Raw genomic sequence first — 20,953 nt, forward strand, 5'->3', positions numbered from 1 at the left:
AAAGTATAACAACACTGACGTGAAGTACGGGACAATGCGTACTCACTGTTTATGTTTAGTTAATTAAAAACATTGTTTTCATTAGTGAACCACTGTATTCTGTAAGACTATATTTTGCATTCTTCTGTGTTTTTACCATCTAAATTATATACTTTACGGGAAAATAAAACATGTACTGACTGAACAGCGAACAGTGCAGACCACGATCAGATGGCAAGGATGTGTCGGCTGATCTTGGTCTGCACTGATCGCATGAATATATTCGGTTGCCGCCAGCAAGCTATAGGTTATATGTTAAATTCGTAATGATCTGAGATCCAATGTACGCGCTAGAATTGTCACGAAAAAGGTCAATTCCATATTATGTTGGTAATATTTCTAAAACTGCTCTATATACATGTATCTGTTTCGATGATCAAAATACACATGTAATACCTTATCTCATAATAAACAGAATTAGGACGTTAGTTTCTCACTATACTAAATAACTCGTAGAATAACTGTATGAAAGTATATTCGTCTACCAAGCAAAGAAGGTAATAAAAGAAGAATATAATCAACAAATTTAAAACAATTTTATTTCAAACAAGTGCTAAAAATAAATACAATACATACTAATTGGCAACGCAAATAAAAATTTTAAAATATGAGTGTTTTTTCGATTTTGACTATAATAATTAACGCAGATGAATGATTTAGATGTGACTCGACACAATAAAAAGGGGACCAACTGAGAAGCGCAAATTGTGATGACGGAGATAGTATTGTAAATTTAATTAGTACATAAATGCATTCTATTGCCTTTTTCTTTTCAAAATAACGTCACGCCATTTTTACGTGACGCTGCACTTCTTTTTATTTGCAGATCATATTGTTTGTGTAAAATTGCAAACATAACAAAAATGTTTATAAATCTGAAATAAAGTAATCATACACTCCTTTAATATGAAGACTAATAATAAAATAAATAAATTACATTAAAAGACGAAGAAGAACAAAGAATTGGTTAATATATGGACAGAGAACTAATAAAATAAATAATCATATCACAAACCGATTATTCATAAATAATACTGATTCGGTCAGATGTATAGATTTGAAGAATTTGTTATCAAACAAATTCCTACATGATAATATCTTTTAGGTACATTATGCCTTAGAAACTGATAAATTTTCTTTCATTAGAAAGTACACGTGTGAGTTTTATAATATTTAAATTATGGTTTTAGAGCATGTTAGTTTCTTATCACCTTAAACAAAGAATTATTTTGATATCCATGCAAAATACTAAATCACTATACTTGTACTAAAGGCGGACAAGAAACAAGCTGGTTCAGATAATTGGCTAATGAGTAACTTTTTGGAAACTCTAAAAACACCAAAAATACAAAAAAGGCTTTTGGAAGATAAAAAAATAGAATCATTTCTGGGGCATAATGGGCCTTTAATGAAATTCTGTGATATAGACACAGACAAAAAGAATATTGGTGTTACATTTGTATATTAGAACCGATCTTTCCCGCCATTACTGACACAGTCTCACGAGTTTTTTTGTTACAAAACATATACTTAATTTTCTCTACCGATAATATTCATACCTTTCGTGTGAAAACTGTAAACAAAACCACATACCAGAAATTAATCTGTTGTTATTTTTTGTTTTTTGTTGTCATATTTTTTCCCAACCACACAGAACATAAAATATCTTTGTCACGTGATAACGGAATTCGTTCACTGACGGTATTTTGTACAGTTCTACGGATCTGGGAAAACAATCAACACAAAATGCACTAAGTATTACAGGTCTGTTATGATAACTTTACAGTTTTCACCAACGTTCAGTGTATCTTGAAATAAAATAAAGAATCAGCTAACAATTATATCCTTTTTATGTTCAGGAAATCATGATTATTTTGTTGTTGTTGTTGTTCTTGCTACTGTTTTCCAATCTATTATGAAATTATCGTCTGCGATCTATGACTTATATTTGTAGAAAAGGCAATTTTCTCACAGAGTTTACAATATGCATGGTAACTCCAAATGCATTGAATGAAATAGACCTGTATCAAAAGCGGACAACTCTTTCATACTAGTATATTGAAATTATTTTCATGCATTTAAATTATTTTTTAACATTTGATCTCTTAAACTGTCCAAAATCTTAGAGAGATCTTTCTCTGAAAGGAGTGTGTGTCCAAAGCACTGTATTATTCAATACTTTAATGCTGATCCTAGATTGATTGTCGTTTTTTATAAGTTGTACAATTGTAGATGTAAATACAAAATGATATGAACGATCCTTATCAAAATATGATAATAAGATAAGCAAATGCTGCGATACATCAAATAAAAAATGGCAGCTTTCAAGTGTTTTTAGGTTCAATGGGGACCTTTTTTACGCGTCAGTCGATAAAGGGGAGTAACCGACGATGGAATGTGAATATATGTTAATATAATCTAAGGAGTTATCCCGCCTAGTCTAAAATCTGTTTGAACTGTGCAATTGAAGCATTGATTTAGATCTTCTTAGAGAACTACGCTCCGAAACCCAGTCCGGATGAATGATAAAATGGCCTACACAGTTTGGAGTTGTTGTCTGAAATAAAGAAGAGAAAAAAAATATTAAAAAATCATGGTAAATGTTAAACAATGACTTCAACAGGCACACAGTTGTGCAGATTTCAGCTTACATGTTACTTAATCATAAAAACATCAACTAGATTAACTAAACACATCAAGGGCAGTGTTGTTGTTTTTGTCGTTATTGTTTTTTCTAAGTCCGTTTGTTTAATGTACAATGTACATAGATAGTTGCTACTTAATTATATTAGCAAATACTGGATCAGAACAGAATTTTTTATATAATACGTAAACAAACAACATGCACCGTTTTAGCCTTCAAGATTGTCTACAACATCGATTGAACGTAAAGCTTTTGTTCTTGAAACAGTATGTCATAGACAGCATAAAAGAGTCTGAGAAATATTTCTAAATATTGAATAATTGATTTACCATAAACATGCTTCGTTCGTGCACATAATCGTCAGTGGTAGCCGCTGTTCGCTTGTTTTTGCGCATGTGCAGTGGGTATTTGTTGAAACTGTAGTTGTAGTTAAACGCTGGTGACTGACTCCTATCAAAATTACAAAATGATATAGAATTTTGTAAGCCAAGACATTTTCACAAGAATAAAATGAAAAGTTTATTTTTTTATTTATTTATCTATCTATATCTATTTATTTATTTATTTACCTATTTATTTATTTATTTATTTATTTATTTATTTATCTTTCTATCTATTTTCACCATAAGACTGACTGTAGAGCACACAACATGCACTTTAAGACAGGAGACGCGGTGGCCCGGTGGTTACGGTCATTAGTTGCCCAATGGGTTGCAGGTTTGAGCCCTTCGTTGGCCATGACCATGCTTCTTCATGGGACACCGGTATTGATTAATTTAAGGTTGATTCAGATCATCTGTCTTCACAGTCGGACTCAAATATATAATATGTTAATGTTTAAACTAATAAAAGATAATAATAGTATAATATAATAATAAAATTCTTGTCAAAATCAATTTGCAATTATTAGTTTGCTTGGTCGATATAAAAGGGAGGTAACGCATTCTACCAATACAGTTGTCTCCCATGTTCCAGTGCGCTATACCACAGTCGAAACTTTTTGACCTTTTCTGAGGGATAACCAACGAATGTTTACATTGCTTCTTTTGGCAAACTGATTAACAAATAGTCTAAAACATAGTTTAAACATATTTTGTTGCCTCGATAATTTCAAACATCAAAAGACAAATATTAAGACCACTGTCTTTGAGTTCGCATTGGTCCTTATCCCCGGCTTGAGTTTTATCTTCATTATACTTTTATATTAACGAAATCTAAGGCATATTTTAAGGATTTAGAAACAGTGAAAAATTTCGCTTTCGTCATATAGAAATAGGTTTGCATAATAAATTACCTAATTCATTAATTGGAATGGGGTTTTAAAGGGGTGCATTGATAAGAATCATAAAAATAATCTGTTATATACGGCTTATGATAGCATCAATGATATGCAAGCATAACGAAAGCCAAAAAACTATGTTTACGTAGCATAGGGATATCTAATCATAGGTCTGTCAACATTTATCCAAGTAACCATCTTTTAAATAGTGTGGCGTCAGTGAAAAGCTACAAGTGCGAGACACGTGAAGTGACCTGGTAGATTGGTTCAAACATATTTATTTAAGCTCCATTGCAAAAGTCATCTCAACTTATATTAATCACTTTCGAGTCAGCTTCCTGGAACCAACCAGTGCTGGTGTCAGGTGAAGAAATATGGTCGTGACCCGATTATGGCTCGAGCCCATGATCCCCGAGTTGACAGGCAGACACCTTAACCACTAGGCCACCGCTACCATCTGACCTGGTAGATTTACACGTAATTTATGCTAAACTCAAACTCGGCCCCTCATCCCTATCCTGGGTCTTTTTATCTTATCCCTCTGGGGCGACAGTCAAATACTGTAACCGCATCGCCAGATGGACGTTTTGCCCTGTTAAAATTGAACCGGTAGTGTTTCAATGTTCTGTGGAAATCTGTGATAAGAAAACTATAAAAATATGTTTCACTTACTGGTTCATTTCACGTGACAGCTCCTGTAAATGCATCGCATCCCTTGGTCCTGTACCATGTGGTTGGTAGTACGGATTGTAATTCTGTTGGTACAGACTTCTTGGATCTACAACTTGGCCTCCATATTTAGTATATCTATCCTTTGGTGGTGGATCATTTACAGAAATTGACGTCATCGGTTTGTACATTGGCTCATAAAAAGATTGGCTCCGTTTCATTGTAGTAAACATGGCGTCGACGGCTTTGCGATCTGTAAAAAAGTGATACCGTACACTTGTGAATGAACATACGAACTGGCAAATTGATCAATCGGTCCGATATGATCGATTGAACCTACTGATATTGAAAAGTAAAACATAGTGTGAACAATATGAAGACATTGGCATGATTTTTTTATTATAAAATGTAGTAATGAATATAAGAAAGGAAATATTTGGTCGGATATAGTTCACAAAACTTGTTTTTGTCTAATAGTTGAACCTCTAGCGTGTGCAAGACTGTGATAGACTGACGGAAGGATAATCAAAATGTATAGTTGAAAAGTTTATAGTCAGGCTTGTTATCCACAACATTATGAAAGTTCCATAGCGTACCTATCACTGCAACATATGCGAGTACATCATCTAAATCGATGATAAATACAATTTCTCTGTACCAAAAAGTAAAAATTGTTTCCTTCATTTTTACCGTTAATGATAACTTAAAATAAATCTTTATTCTTTTTTATTTATTTTTTTTTGTTTCATTACAATTTAACCCCTTACCACGCTAAATATCTCAAATGGACAGTCTGGACAGAAACCAGTCATCATTTTTAGGGAGAAAATACAAACTATCTACTGGCTGAATAAAAAACAGTGCAGACCATGTACATCCGGGCGGATGTGTCGACTGATCTTTGTTTTGTTGGTTTTTTCAATGCGTTTATTTAAGGTCGCCGCCGGAAAGCCCATATGGGCGACCGTACACTCAAGTCGGGCCATCCTAGAGCGTCCCGCCGAGATTTTTTCGTCGATTTTTTTCCAGCTTTATTGGTGGAGGAAGGCCCCAGGTGCCCCTTCGGGCATTATTTCAGGCACGAGCGGGCACCTGGGTAGAACCTACGACCTTCCGTAAGCCAGCGTGATGGCTTCCTCACATGAAAGATTTCGACCCGAGTGAGGATCGAACCTACAGCGGTGAGGGACCTGTGATCTCAAGTCAGCGACCTTAACCACTCGGCCACGGAGGCCCCTTGAACTGATCTTTGTCTGCACTGGTCGCATAATTATATGTTTCCGCCGGCCGAGTTAAGGTTAAATTAGGCTTCAAACTTTTAATTAAGGAACAACTTACCGTTTGCAGCGGAAACGTTTGTCCAACTCTTGATGTTAGGATCAAATTTAACTGGTTGCCCAACGTTCTGTTGATGAAGTGTAAGAAAAAATGTATATACATATGTATATCATTTTATTACAATTAATAACTAACTCTTTAAAATAATATTCTTTTGTTTATGGTGTACGATTTATCCCTACCTCAGAAAGTTTCTATGATTTATATGTAAAATTGGCAACAACGAAGACACTGGCGAAGATCCCCCGCTTTATTTCCTAACTCATTACATTTGCAAGTCTTTTTATAAGTCGTTTTGTATTATTTACGTTTTGAATAATCGTTATTTACTATTTATTGTTCCTGTCGTCTGCTTATTTATTTAAAATAATCTTAAACAAGCCATCTTAAATGTTTCGTTTATTCGTACAAATTTACTTTAATTCGATTGCGTTGGAAGCTATGTGCTTATTGAAACACTCTCGACTCCGTTCCTGGAACCAACCAGTACTAAGCAACGAATGAAATGTTTCTTGCTCAAGGAAACAATAGCTTGAACCCACAAGGTTTGAACCCACACGGTCAGTAATCCATAGAATACAAGTCCGACGAGTGAACGACTTGGCCCACGCCGCCACCAAATTTTTATAAATATTATGGTTATCTTGAGTGCACGGATGTGCATGCTAGCACTTGAAGACCTAGCACTAGCATCATAGCGGCATTAGGGATATTTACCGCCACCTGTCTTCAGATTCAGAAAGAGGGAACATGTATAATGTACCTTATTATTCGTTGATTGGATGTTTCTATCAGTGTACAGGCCCTGTGACGTGTATGGTCTCTTTTGTGTTCTGTTTCTTTTGGGCTCAGGCCAGCAGATCCAGTGAAGATCGGGTGTTTTACTGCGTATAGGCTGTGCCTCGGGAATTACAAAGTCTGCTTCTGTAAGAATAAAAAGAAATACAAAAAATATTAATATGAGCCTGGATAGAAACGTGTTACAATTTTAAACTGTCTATTTTCTTATTCACATTTTTTTACAATTTAAACTTTAAGTAGTAGAACATATACGGTTATCAAACATAATACCAAGAAATTTTCTTCAAACTTATTTTAAAGTAAGAAAGAAAGAAAGAAAGAAAGAAAGAAAGAAAGAAAGAAAGAAAGAAAGAAAAAAGAAAGAAAGAAAGAAAGAAACAACCGGATCGAGTCGAATTCTGTATGTAAAAAATAAAACTATAAAAATACGATATGTGAATCGAATTAAAAAAAAAGAATACAAAAAAAAAACAACAAAAAACTGAGAACTGTCTCAGGAATAAAACAAATAAATTTGTAAATATTTTAAGCTATTGATACTTTTCAAAAATAAAAATGTACATGTAATTTAAAGAATGTGGTACATTTAAAGAATTAATCGTGAAGGGTATTAAATATGATTTGAAGTAGATCAAACGCTAATCGTGATAAATAGTTAAACACTGATCCATAAACTTAATATGGTTTTATACACAATATAACATCTAAATACCATTATCATAAAAAAAAGCTTTACATTTAATACGTTAAAATAATTTAACACACCGTATAATCCACCCAAAACCCGTTTACCTTTTTATCAATGGTATAAATTATACTAAAAAATCAATTAGAATTCCCGACACCGAGATATCCAGTATCTAACAGTTTCTGTTTCGTTTATTCAATTAACCTTAGATGTAGGTCTCTTTGTTAATCGATCGTCTAGCGTTAATGTATAATTCATAATGAGCTATTGTCTTCCATTTATTAGTTAAAGGGTTTAATCCCATTATATTGGTTGTCATTTGGATGTATAGAATTACAAACAAAAAACAATTTGGCAAACCCAGCAAATTTTGTTGACCTAAATTTCAACAAGAAAAATGTACCACCGTATAAATTCATTCACACATTTACAAAAAAGATTTTGTATTAGTTTAAACACATCAGAATGCTATTCGATGTATGCTATACGTAATCCTATTCAATTATCGTAAATAGACAATAAATCATTGTACAAATATATAGCGCCATGCAAAGAAACCGTTGTCGTGAAATTCGAGGATGTTGAAGATAATGCATCTATTCAGAAATATTCGTTCTATTTGGAATCATACATAATTCGCAAAAACAAAGAAGTCTCGTTATTTAATTAAAGGTGATCAGCACTTTTTATAGTTAAAGCTATACAACTGATGCCATACATGTATCAATAGTTGTGTTTTTGGTCATATCAGAACTGCAATTGTTGTAAACTACACGTTGTGTATTAAATATTTGTTTTATTGCATTATTCAACGTATCTGACGTGCAAATGTTTATAAGACACAGCAACGCGTGGCCAATGCTTCAAAGTCAAAGCAACATGTGAGTAACAGCGACATGTGACTAATATTGCAAAATCACGCCGACGGGAAACAAAATGCCTAGAGGTCACAGCGACGTGTCGCAAATGTTTCAAAGTCACAGCGATGAATGCCAAATGTTTCAAAGTCACAGCGACGTGAAGCAAATGCTTTGAAATGACAGAGACGTGAGACAAATGTTTCAAAGGTATATGGTGGGGTCAACTACATTTTGCATCTTAATGTGCTATTCATCAAACAATGCAAATACTTAAAAGACAAAACGACGTATGCCAAATGTTTCAAAGTCACATCCACTTGTACCACCTGCATCAATGTCAAAGAAATTTGTGGCAAATACTTATAAAACAACGTCATGTTGAAAATGCTTAGAAACAGCGACGGCTGACAAATACTAAGATAACAGCAATACGTTGCGCGTGCTTAGAAGTCACAGCGATGTGTGGCAAATGTTTCAAAGTCACATCCACTTGTGGCACATGCTTCAATGTCATAGCAATTTGTGGCAAATGCTTAGAAACAGCGGCGTGAATCAAATACTTAGAAATAGCATATACTTAGGAGTCACTGCGGTACATGGCGCACATGTTTCGAAGTCACAGCGACGTGTTGCAAATGCTTAAAAAACGGCGACGTATTGTAAATAGCGTATGACAAATGTGTCGAGATCACATCGACTACTGAATTTATATAATCATTTTCCATTTACAATGTCATATGTCCACTGATATAGTTACAGTAAAAACTTTTATTTTCAGAATATTTTTTATATATATATATATATATATATATATATTATATATATATATATATATATATATATATATATTAGTATATATATATATATATATATAAATTTAATGAAAGCCTGCATTCCTTTAGCAGATGCTTCCGGTTCTATATATAGTAGGCAGACTTTTATGTTACGATGAAAAAAGTCAACCCAAAGAAATGTTTCTCTTTTAAATTTCGATTAGTTATGACAAAAATAAACTCAAATACATGAATTTTTATCGTATATTACAAAAGATTATTACATATTATTACTACTTTTGCACCAGACATTCTATCATAGCACAGTTAACACGTAACATTTTACAGGTGACATTGCGCGCGAAAAATTTCTTTAAAAAAAGAAATAAAGACAACCAATATTGCTTGTGTTTTTATCAGTTTTAACGATCTGTATACATTAGTGTATTATAATGAATTATTAATAATTATCTAAATGTTGCTGACATTGGTTTGGATAAATGCCATTTACAAATGCATTCGCGAGTCAGTTTGAATTAAAATTTAATCATATTATTGTGCAAAAGTTATTTATATTTCATATTCAATACAAAAGTAAACATCTGTCACTGAATAGGCACAGTGGCAACCCGATCCATTTTTACATGTGTTAAAAAAATCTTCAAAATAATCTCACCTTTTTTGCAAACTCAGAATTTCAAATGAAATAAATAATAATTCATTTACATCCAATAAAAAATAATCTTAACTCACCAAAATCTTTTTTCAGCGGAAAGTATGTAACAATCTCCTTTCGTTTCAGAATAGATTTCCTGTGTGATTTCTCCGGGACATGCACTGTGAAATCTCGCATTGTTTAAAGCCCATATCAACGGCACTGCAAGGTTTGCAACTGCCACTAATCGGAGTATCTATTACAGCACAGTTCAAATATATTTACCCAAGCTTTTGTATAATACCAGTTTTAGTTTAATGACCATTTTAAAGTATTTATTCAAATCGGTCGAGGATTTAAAAGGTCCGCTGTAAGCCTTTAAGAAAAGGTATTTATTTTATTCATGTTTGATTATAGTGTAGCATACAAAATGTGCCGGTGAAAAAAATACCTTTTTGCACACTTTATTGGTTTTTAAGTGAAGTACATCTTATGTTTGGTATACAATGCGAAATGAATTTATTGTACGAAAATAGTAATTAAAAAAAAAATCATGTCTTTTTCCTCAAATTATTTCTGAAGGAGAGAAAGTTATATTTGATAAAGTTGAGATGTAGCTTATACATAACGAGGCTACACGGTGAAATATTATATTTCATTACATTTTTAACCAGAAAGGAAAATTTGGTGAATAATACTACAAGTTAATTGTATATTCTGTATCTTCACTCTCGCTGTATTGAAGGTATGGTGTTTCAATAGGTGATGACGCTCAAGTATAATATTGTATGATAAATCTGTTATATTCTTTCGATATTACAGTTATTATATCTTTGTTTTGTACTATGGCAAGTAATAATTTTCGGTCTTTGGGCGAATAAATTTAATAACTGGCATGAATAAACAATAATGGTGTAACCTGACTGTAAATGTAACATATTAAAGGAACTCCACTGAGGTCTTATAGCCTAAAATCAGAAAATTTGAAATTCTTTCATAAATCAACTGGGGCACTTAAAATGGAAAATTATACAATAGATAATGTAAAAATATACTCGATGTAAAAATTGTTTATCAATTTTTATGCGGATTTTTTGGCCACTTTGTGTAAAAAGCATTGCAAGGCTTTTCAATCGAATATCAATTTGCGCAATAAAATTGATTGTCCCTTGAAAGCGGAGTGAGCAAATGATCTGAAACTTTGTACATGAGTTATTGGTCCATTATTAAAAAATATTTCCGGTTCCTTCATGTCGAAAAATTGTATTGGGGTCCTTTTAACATGTAGAATACTGGAAATGATGTAAACATATATCAACAAGTACATGTGTATTTAACTTAAAAAATGGACAACAAATATTTTTAAAAAAATCTGAAATTAAAAGATTAGAATTTTGCAAACCATAACATTCTACTTCATTGAAGGAGTTTATATGAAAGTGCCCTGAAATTTATAATGTGGACATAATGTTATGAACTGTGCTGTAGTTACAAAGTTTACGTGTTCAATTTGAAAAATATCGAACTTTAAATTCTATAAATCATACGTATATTGTAATCTAGTGTTAGACATTTAAGTAAAAGATTATCTAAGATTAAAGTTATTGTGTCTGCTGCCTTTTCAAATCAGCCGTTCGCCTCCGCCGCGTTGATAAGGGCCGATTAAAGAATGATCGATCGGGCCTTTATTTTAAATGTATTTAAAAAGCAAATACAAGTTCGCAATTTAAACACTTACTTTAGACGATTCAAGAACGTCAATTGATTATTTGCATTTGGAATAATACAAAATGCATTTAAATGCGCGCTGTAATATATTCGTCAACATACGCAAGGATTGATTAGTGCAATATGGCGAATGCAGGCATGCAGTTAATCTACAAGTGTTTGTTTGTTTTTGTAATTCATAAGGCAAAGCATTTATATCTTCTGTTTCTTCGTGAGATAATCTATGATCCAACATTATTGGAAAAGTCTATAATAATTTGCATACACCAGTTTACTGCCAATTAATGGTAAATGTAATGCTATACCTTTACACACATACTTATTACTAAAATGATAAAATGTATAGACTTTCATTGCTTATTATCTATTCTATTATACATAGAATCATTTGCCGCTCATCACTTCGTGTTCGAATCTTACTAGGGCTAAGGAGCCTGTCATCGTGAGAAACTATGCAGCTAGCTTGCAAAAGGTTTGAGGTTTAACTTGGGTACCCTTGAATAATTATGGATATGGGTACTTGATGACCTCCTCGACCCGTGAGACTAGAGAGTCACCACGTGACCTTCACAATGTGGATGTGACTTAAAACCAAGCAAAACATTTGAATTGAGATTTTAGCCTTTTGAACATGATATGTTTATTTTGCTGGTGTCGATACTAGGCCCTGATAATCGTTAAGAAAGTATTATATATAACCAAACACGGACAAAATCAAAATCCTCGGGCTGCGGACTATGATACATTTACATATAGATAGAGGTAAAGCAGTAAATTGTCTTAATTAAGGATCACGAAACCCAATGAATCGGTAAATATCGACTTACTTCGGATAATATCATAATAAACTCAGAACCTCCATAGACCTCTTTCGACAGTTTTCGTATTTTTACGGTGTTCCGTTTGGACAATCGTAATTTTTTATTTAGTCTGTACCCGCGATGCACGATGGTAGGATGGTGAAAACGCGATGGTACGATGATGAAAACACGATGGCGCGATAGCACGATGGTGAATACGCGATGTTACATCGCGTTTTCACCATCGTACAATCGCGCTTTCACCATCGTGTCATCGCGCTTTCAGATCTTTGAGATCTTAGTATTTAAAACATGAAAAATAACAAAAGGCAATCGCTCAAAAATTTAAAAAATTCAAGTTGTCATCCTTGTGCACTGTACGTACATATGAAGTTGTTATCTTAAATACAGCAAAAGAAAAAATGCAAACATATATAAAACATTTACATGTATAAGCATATATATATCTATATACAGTATAACCTACGGTGTTCGATTTGGACAATCGTGATTTTTTATTTAGTCTGTACCCGCCATGCACGATGGTGAAAATGCGATGGTACAATGGTGAAAACGCGATGGTACGATGGTGAAAACGCGATGGCACGATGGTGAAAACGCGATGACACGATGGTGAAAACGCGATGGTACGATGGTGAAAACGCGATGGCACGATGGTGAAAACGCGATGGTACGATGGTGAAAACGCGATGGTACGATGGTGAAAACGCGATGGCACGATAGTGAAAACGCGATGGTACGATGGTGAAAACGCGATGGCACGATGGTGAAAACGCGATGGCACGATGGTTAAAACACGCGATGGCACGATAGTGAAAACGCGATGGCACGATGATTAAAAAAACGCGATTGCATGATGATTATATTTTGGTACTTTTTTATCAAGTATACGAGAGTGTTTTGCACTGTAAAGTCATAATCCTAAATAGAAATTCTATAGGAAGGAAAATATCTATGTGTCTATGAAATGAAAAGGAACAATGTGTTATTATGTAAATTGTTTGGCATATTTGTCTGAGCTGTTGAATACCATTAAAATATCTAATGACAGTCTCCTTCCTCGTGTTTTGGGGGATTTTACCTAAAGAGAAAGTGAAATAAACGTCCAAAAGAAATTCAGCTAGTTGTGAAGATATTGTAAGGTATGTATATTTACCTCCAGGCATGTGAATCAGTCCAGCATCAGGAATCGGCATCACTTGATTTACGTCGTCGTCATGATCGTCCTGAATATTGTGTACACCGTGCAAGTATGTTGTATCTGGCTGGAAACAGTTTACGGTTGGAAAGTGAACATCGTCTTCAGTATTCAACACTGTATCATCTAACATGGGATCATCAAGGCCGTGACATTGTTCGGAATATGGTTGTGCGTATTGTGGCAGCACAATCTCGGTCGCACGTGGTACCAACGGTCTGTAGGTTTTACGGTAGTTTGATCTCTGAAAAAATAAAACAGTTATGTAAGTCAATACGGGACGAGTTGGATGTACTTCTGCATGGGATGAGTGTAATATAAGTCAATATGGGATGAGTGTTATGTAAGTCAATATGGGATGAGTGTTATGTAAGTCAATATGGGATGAGTGTAATGTAAGCCTACAAGGTATGAGTGTAATGTAAGTCAACATTGGACGAGAGAAATGTAAGTTTACATGGGATGAATGTAATGTAAGTCTACACCAAACGGGAATAATGTAAGTCAACATGGAACGAGAGTAATGTAAGTCTACAAGGTACGAGTGTAGGGACGAGTGTAATGTAAGCTACAAGGGACGAGTGTAATGTAAGTCTACAAGGGACGACGGTAATTTAAGCCTATATGGGACGAGTGTAATGTAAATCTACAAGGGACGAGTGTAATGTTAGTCTACAATGGACAAGTGTAATGTAAGTCAACATGGGACGAGAGAAAAGTACGTCTACATGGGACGAGTGTAGTGTAAGGTTAGAAGGACGAGTGTAATGTAAGTCTACATGGAACGACTGTAATTTAAGCCTACATGGGACGAGTATAATGTAAGTCTACAAGGGACGACTGTGATTTAAGCTACATGGGACGAGTGTAATGTACGTCTACAAAGGAACGAGTGTTATGTAAGTCTACAAGGGACGACTGTTATTTAAGCCTAATGGGACGGGTGTAATGTAAATCTACAAGGGACGAGTTTAATGTAAGTCTACAGGGGACGAATGTAAAGTAAACCTACATGGGTCATGTGTAATGTAAGTCTACATGGGACGAGTGAAATGTAAATCTACAAGGGACGAGTGTAATGTAAGTTTACAAAGGCGAGTTTAATTTTAAACCTACATGGGTCAAGTGTAATGTAAGTCTATGTACAAAGTACAAGGGTAATGTATGTCAACATTGGACGAGAGTATAGAAAGTCAACATTGGATGAGTGTTCTGTAAGTCTACAAGGGACGAATGTAATGTATGTCTACAAGGAACGAGTGTAGTGTAAGCCTACATGGGTTAAGTGTAATATAAGTCTACATTGGAGGAATGTAATGTAAACCTACACGGTATGAATTTAATGTAAGTCTGCATGGGACGAGTGTGATGTAAGTCTTCAAGAGAGTATAATGTATTATGTAAGCCTATATGGGACGAGTATAATGTAAACCTACATGGGTCAAGTGTAATGTAAGTCTACACGGGACGAGTATAATATAAATCAACATTTTCAGTCTACATAGGACGAGTGTAATGTGAGCCTACAAGGGACTAGTGTAATGTAAAGTGCGATAAAAGTCTACATGGGGTGATTCTATGCAAGTACCTTAACATGGCACGAATCAGCTGCTATAGTTGTAGATATCACGGTGGTACGCCATCGTTGGCGACATTTAGCTAAAATAGAGGTATCCGATGCGAAGAAACGGTGGCCTCAAATGAACACCGTAAGAAGGCGAGACGATTGTTGCCCAGAATCATTTACTTAAATAACTACAACAAAACATTAACATGATATCGTTTATCATTTTTGCCATGCCGCCAACATTTTAATCAATGTGTGGGGGAAAACGGTTTCATTTAATATTTGCTGAAACTCAATAACTGGGAAATTTCTAGAACATAAATTTATGCGCTTGAACTGCGCATCTGAAAATGGTAACAAAAGCTCGTAAATGACCGATTATAGGGAACAACACATGTTAATGCTTCCAATATATCTAAAGTGACAGGTAAGGTTTAAGGTTTTTAAAACTAATAAAATGTAATGTACATGGCTGTTTTGTCATAAGCCGCTAAAATGGAACGATTTAGGATTTAAAATGTTTACTGTGTAAATAAATATAATTAATCATGGTTTGAAAGGGAAAATGGCGTTTTCTATTGTTAAAATTTCTATAACATAATAAAAACACAATCTTTCCCGCGCTTATTTTTAACAAAGCGTTTTTGTAATACTTTAGAAAGTCTTAAGTGATCGGAAATTAGAAAACAGAAATAGGATAATTATTTTGTCAAATAAAATCATTTATTTGAAATATGAATGTAATTTATTGACTTAAAACTTTTCTATGTATAAATGTTGACAAAGCTTCAAAAATTTAGAAAGGAAATTATTTTAATTTTGGTCCTTTATGACTTTTATTGGGAATACAATGTCTTTTCTTTTTCTTTGTTTGACAATATTACGACAGTTGCAAAGTTCACCGATAACATATTAAGCACCTGCACAAATATATAATACATGTATATACACAAATATATAATATATTCACAAATATATATCATATATACACAAATATATAATATATACACAAATATATATTATATACACACACACACATATGTAATATATACACAAATATATAATATACATAAATATATGATATATACATAACTATATGATATATACACAAATATAGAATATACACTAATATAATTATAATATATACACTAATATATAATATATACCAGGTGTCATACATATTTCTTTTATTTTAATATACAGTTTTAAACCAGTATCAATTTGTTTATTTTGCATCGGTATTTACACTTTTTTACCAAAATGGAAGCAAATTGTTCTGTTTTTCTGTTCTTGGTGCATTTTGGTACATTACAAAAACAAGAATTTTTGTACATTAACAAAAATCTTCATTTTTAGTACATTCACACAAAAAACTACATCAACGGCGTTTAAAACAGTGTAAGGAATATACGCTTTTATATACGAAATATCGGTGGGCCATTTCAACTTAATGAATTCTCGATTTCAGCTTCATGAATTCTCGATTTCATCTTCACGAATTCACGATTTCAACTTCAGTACCGGTCTTTCGTATAATTATATCAATACATATGTACACTGAATTGCGTTACGTTAAGTTTATCTCTATATCTACAAAACTCTAAATCAGGAAACGTTTAATTATAAATAATTAAAACTCACAAATCAAACCAACAAAAGCTCACTGATCTGACGTTCAATATATAGTAGACCTAACACACCTTGTCTGTAGTTAAATACCTAGATACCTGAAACCCGTACCAATTTCGACTACTGAAAGCCGTGCGTAGTTCAACAACCTAAATTCGTACCAAGTCCATATAAAGTTTAACCTAGTTCAATACATGAGAGCCGTGCTTAGTTCAATACGTTCGATACCATAAGTCGTGCCTAGCTCGACATATGAGAGTCGTGCATAGTTCGTTAATTTCAAGTCGTGTCTGGTGTGATTAATACATGCCGTGCTTATGCCAAAACTTTAATTGTATCAAGTTGTGCCTTGTTCGATACCTAAAAGCCGTGCCTAGTTTGATACCAAATGCCGTACTGAGTTCGACATCTGAGAGCGGTGTCAAGTCTGAAGTGCTTAATCCGAATCTAGTTTGATACATTGAGCCGTGCTTGCTTCGGTTGAGCCGTGCTTAATTCGATATATGTACCTGAAAGCCGTGTCTACTTCAGTACCTGACAGCCGTGTCTACTTCAGTACCTGGCAGCCGTGTCTACTTTGACACTAGAGAACAGTGTCTAGTTTGAATGCCGTGTTTAGTTCTATATATGAAGGCCGTGTCTTTTGTGATATCGGAGAGCAGTAAGTATTTAGTATAAATCCTTTAGAACAAATGCATCCCTTAACTGGCAGTATACCTTCAAGGCCTCCTGCATATCCTTTACATTCGTCGGCGGTATTTTTGGCACTCTTAACCATAAGGATACAAAATAGCCGCGTCACGACAAAACCAACATAATGGGTCCGCGCAGTCTGATCAGGATCCATGCTGTTCGCTTACAAACCCTATAACAAGTTGAGAAACTGATAGCGAACAGCATGGATCCTGATCAGACTGCGCGAACGCGCAGGCTGGTCTGGATCCATGCTGGTCGCAAACCCATTATGTTGGTTTTGTCGTGACGCGGCTCAAATAGCGTTTGATAGTACAGTCGTCTGCTATGTAGTATGCACCTTGAATCATATCAAAGTGCACGAAGTAATCAAGACTCGTTAAAGTCGTCGGCATGTCAAGCGACCTGAATTTTACTGTCACATCTGTGATGTCGGCATTTGCCTTTGATACGTATAAAAAGAATTAAATTGAATTAAGCCTATACCACTATTATCTCCTATCAGGAAATTAGAGACGAGTATAACTTAACAGTAGATGTCATTTTATAGCTCATTCAAACTTTAAAACGAATTCAAATAAAGAATATGCTTATCATAAATATCTATTTTAACATCAGTTTTTTATTAAACGAATATCATTAGCATAGCAAAAAATATAAGTTCTAATCGCTGTTTTATTCACCTTGACAAGTGGCAATTGAAATACATATGGAAATAACAAATTGATATAAACAGCTATCTTTAATATATGATATCTGTGAATATTGATTAATCGAAGATAAACGATATGCTTTAATTTCATTAAGATATTAGACCTTACGAGAAGATTCAATTTACAAGAAGGCTGAATTATTTAATCGTTAAATAATTTTTGCTAAAAGTTCAAATCTTGTCACCGGTATGTCCCAATGGTGGTCGACAGGTCTTTTCGAAGATCCAGTATTCACGTTCATGCCGTCAACAGATTAGAGTGCTTGGTTGACAACCTCATTTCATTATATCCCTACCTTCTCTGACCAATGTTGACCGCCTAACTGTACCATGTAACAATGTACTGCCCATCCAACATTATCATTGTCGGGTCCTTTATATCTATTCTCTTATAAACTTACTCAGTTTAAACTAACCTTCTTTTGATAATTCCAAATGCCTTTCTTGGTAAAATCCTCCCCGTACTGGGTGGACCACGCCCTAGGTTGTCCCGTCGGCATCCCTGTATCGAACGTTAACCTCCTAGAATTTATATCTTTACTTAACTGAAAGAAATTAGCAAGTAGCTACGAAATCTTTATATTTATCAATATTCTCAACTAAACACTGTAATCCTTATGTATTTTTCCAAAACACCGTTAAAAGTAAACGCTTTGAAAATCCATTATATGCGATACGGTGAAAATCCATTATGAGGGACAATTTTTAACTTTCGCTACTTGGCACAAACTTATTATTTTATACAATCGATGGTTCAAACAACCGGAGATAATAATACTTTTCAATATTTTGTTCAATTTAAATGTAAGAGCTTTAAGGATAAGTAAACAGATACAAACATTATGTAAAAATAAGAAAACGCAAACATCTGCTTTAATACTTAATGGTTTGGCTTTAGATTGTGAATAAAGCCTTTATATATTATATAAAAAAAATAAAACCCGTGTATCATGAAACATCTTATGTATTAAGAAAGGATATTAAAAAGCTTAGATAATCTTTAAGAATTTAAATTTTTAAGAATTCTTCATAAGGGTTTTAGTGAAGATAGAAACTGACAGTATGACGAAAACAGCCAGACGCAATCCTTATATTAAATACAGAAAAATTGTAACATTTGCCCGAAGTAGAATATGAATTTCATACGTTATTCTGAGAGTGTTCCCTGTATAGCGATTTGTGAAAGAAAACTTATGAATTTCTTTCTTCAAATAGGACTATATATGAAGAAAGAAATTCTTAAGGCCGAAATGTATTGAATTGTAAACATCACAAATGAAAATGTTAAGAGAAAAGTATCCGTGATTATCTGATATACACGGAATTTTGGTGTCCATTTTAAGATGTTGGTATATACCTTATTCATACTGACCATGGTATACTGTTTAATGTATCAATTTATCTATTTTAAAATGATGTAAACATGATTGTTAAATACATGTATGTAAAAACCTTCTCCGAAAATTTGTTCACTTTTCCCTGTTCGCAATATATGTTATTTTAAGTAATTAAAACTGTAATTGTTGTTGTCATAATCATAACCGTACTTGACATTTTAAAATTCGTAGTCATGTTCGTTTATTGAAGAAGGCGTTGTTGTAGTCTCTTAAAAAGTCATAATTGTAACCGTACTCGAAGTCTATTAGTTTAGAACTTGTAATGTTGACCGAAGTTGCGTCGTAGCCGCACTTGTTGTTCTATAATTTGTGGTCGTAGTGATGGTCATAGTCGTCGGCGAAATCGTAATTTTGAAGTTGTAGACATTCTTGCAGTGAAAGAAGTTGAAGTAGTGGTAGTTGTTGTTGTATAAGTAGCTGTACTCGGAGTTATTAAAGTTGTAGAAGTCGTAGTTGTGATCAAAAACGTCGTGGTCGACGGTCAACCTGTAGTCGCTTAAGACATAGTTGTAGCCATAGTCTTGGTTGAAGTCGTCGGCGTAGAGTAGGCGTAGCCTGGACGAAAAAGTAATGATGATTATCATTTTTGTCATCTTACGAAAATGAGCTATATTCGGTGATACTCAGCATCTTAACGTATACAGCTAACGGTAAGCCGTATTCGGTGTAAGCTGTATACTATGTTACAGTCAACGTATACAGTCCAAGCGTAAGCTTTGTACGCCGTGAACTGTATACGGTGCAACATGGCTGCCACATACGTCCCTATTTGCATAAATTAAATTAGCATGAAGAAACATAAAAAGATGTGTTTGATGAGATTCGAGTTCTTTGAGAGTGTGTTATTGATGTTTTATTGGATACCGTTTGTCTGCTTCTGATTGATTGTATTTTAATTTATAACGCACCTTGATTGCTTCTATATTTTGCCATATCATAATACGCCCACAAACAAGGAAAGGGAAACGTTTATTAAAATATCCGAGGCTCGAATTTTACCAATAAAAGGCATTTTTGTTTTGTCTATATACCAGACTTTTATCATTGCATAATTTTTGATAAGATGAAGTAACGACGGTTAAGACAGAATGCCGTATTGTAATGTATTTTTGTATTTAAAACTACGGAAACGTGAAGGTGACTCCAATTTATATGTCATGGTTTGCTGTATGAAAAATTGTTATCAAGGAAAACTGGGAAGAAAATATGTTTAAATATTCAAGTTTTGTTCTAAGACTAAAAGAATGGATTGTCACTTGCAAATGTGCAGACGCGTAATTAATTAAGTAAATAATATACTGTAGTATATGATTATTATCATTGGTGGAATCACCACCCGTGGGTTCCGATAATGGTTCATCTCAAACACCACACAAACCAAAGGAAATATAAAGAAATAAAAGGAAGACATTCTTTGCGTCTTGTTTTCCACCTTGGATTATTCAACAAAGTACATGTATAT

General features: G+C 33.9%; 1 protein-coding gene across 1 annotated transcript; it reads right to left on the reverse strand.

Moving 5' to 3' along the window:
* Window positions 1-558: 558 nt before the first annotated feature.
* On the reverse strand, window positions 559-18,829 carry LOC132727632 (uncharacterized). The gene is made up of 7 exons (XM_060713205.1): window positions 18,511-18,829; window positions 13,452-13,737; window positions 6,733-6,893; window positions 5,970-6,036; window positions 4,635-4,884; window positions 3,013-3,133; window positions 559-2,596 (listed from the first exon to the last, which is right to left on the reverse strand). Exons 1-7 carry the CDS (start codon window positions 18,592-18,594, stop codon window positions 2,480-2,482), a joined length of 1,086 nt encoding a protein of 361 aa, XP_060569188.1. The 5' UTR covers window positions 18,595-18,829; the 3' UTR covers window positions 559-2,479.
* Window positions 18,830-20,953: the final 2,124 nt, after the last annotated feature.

Source organism: Ruditapes philippinarum, unplaced genomic scaffold, assembly GCF_026571515.1.
Source record: "Ruditapes philippinarum isolate M1 unplaced genomic scaffold, ASM2657151v2 ctg4707_1_1_1_1, whole genome shotgun sequence".
NCBI classification, from domain to species: Eukaryota; Metazoa; Mollusca; class Bivalvia; order Venerida; family Veneridae; genus Ruditapes; species Ruditapes philippinarum.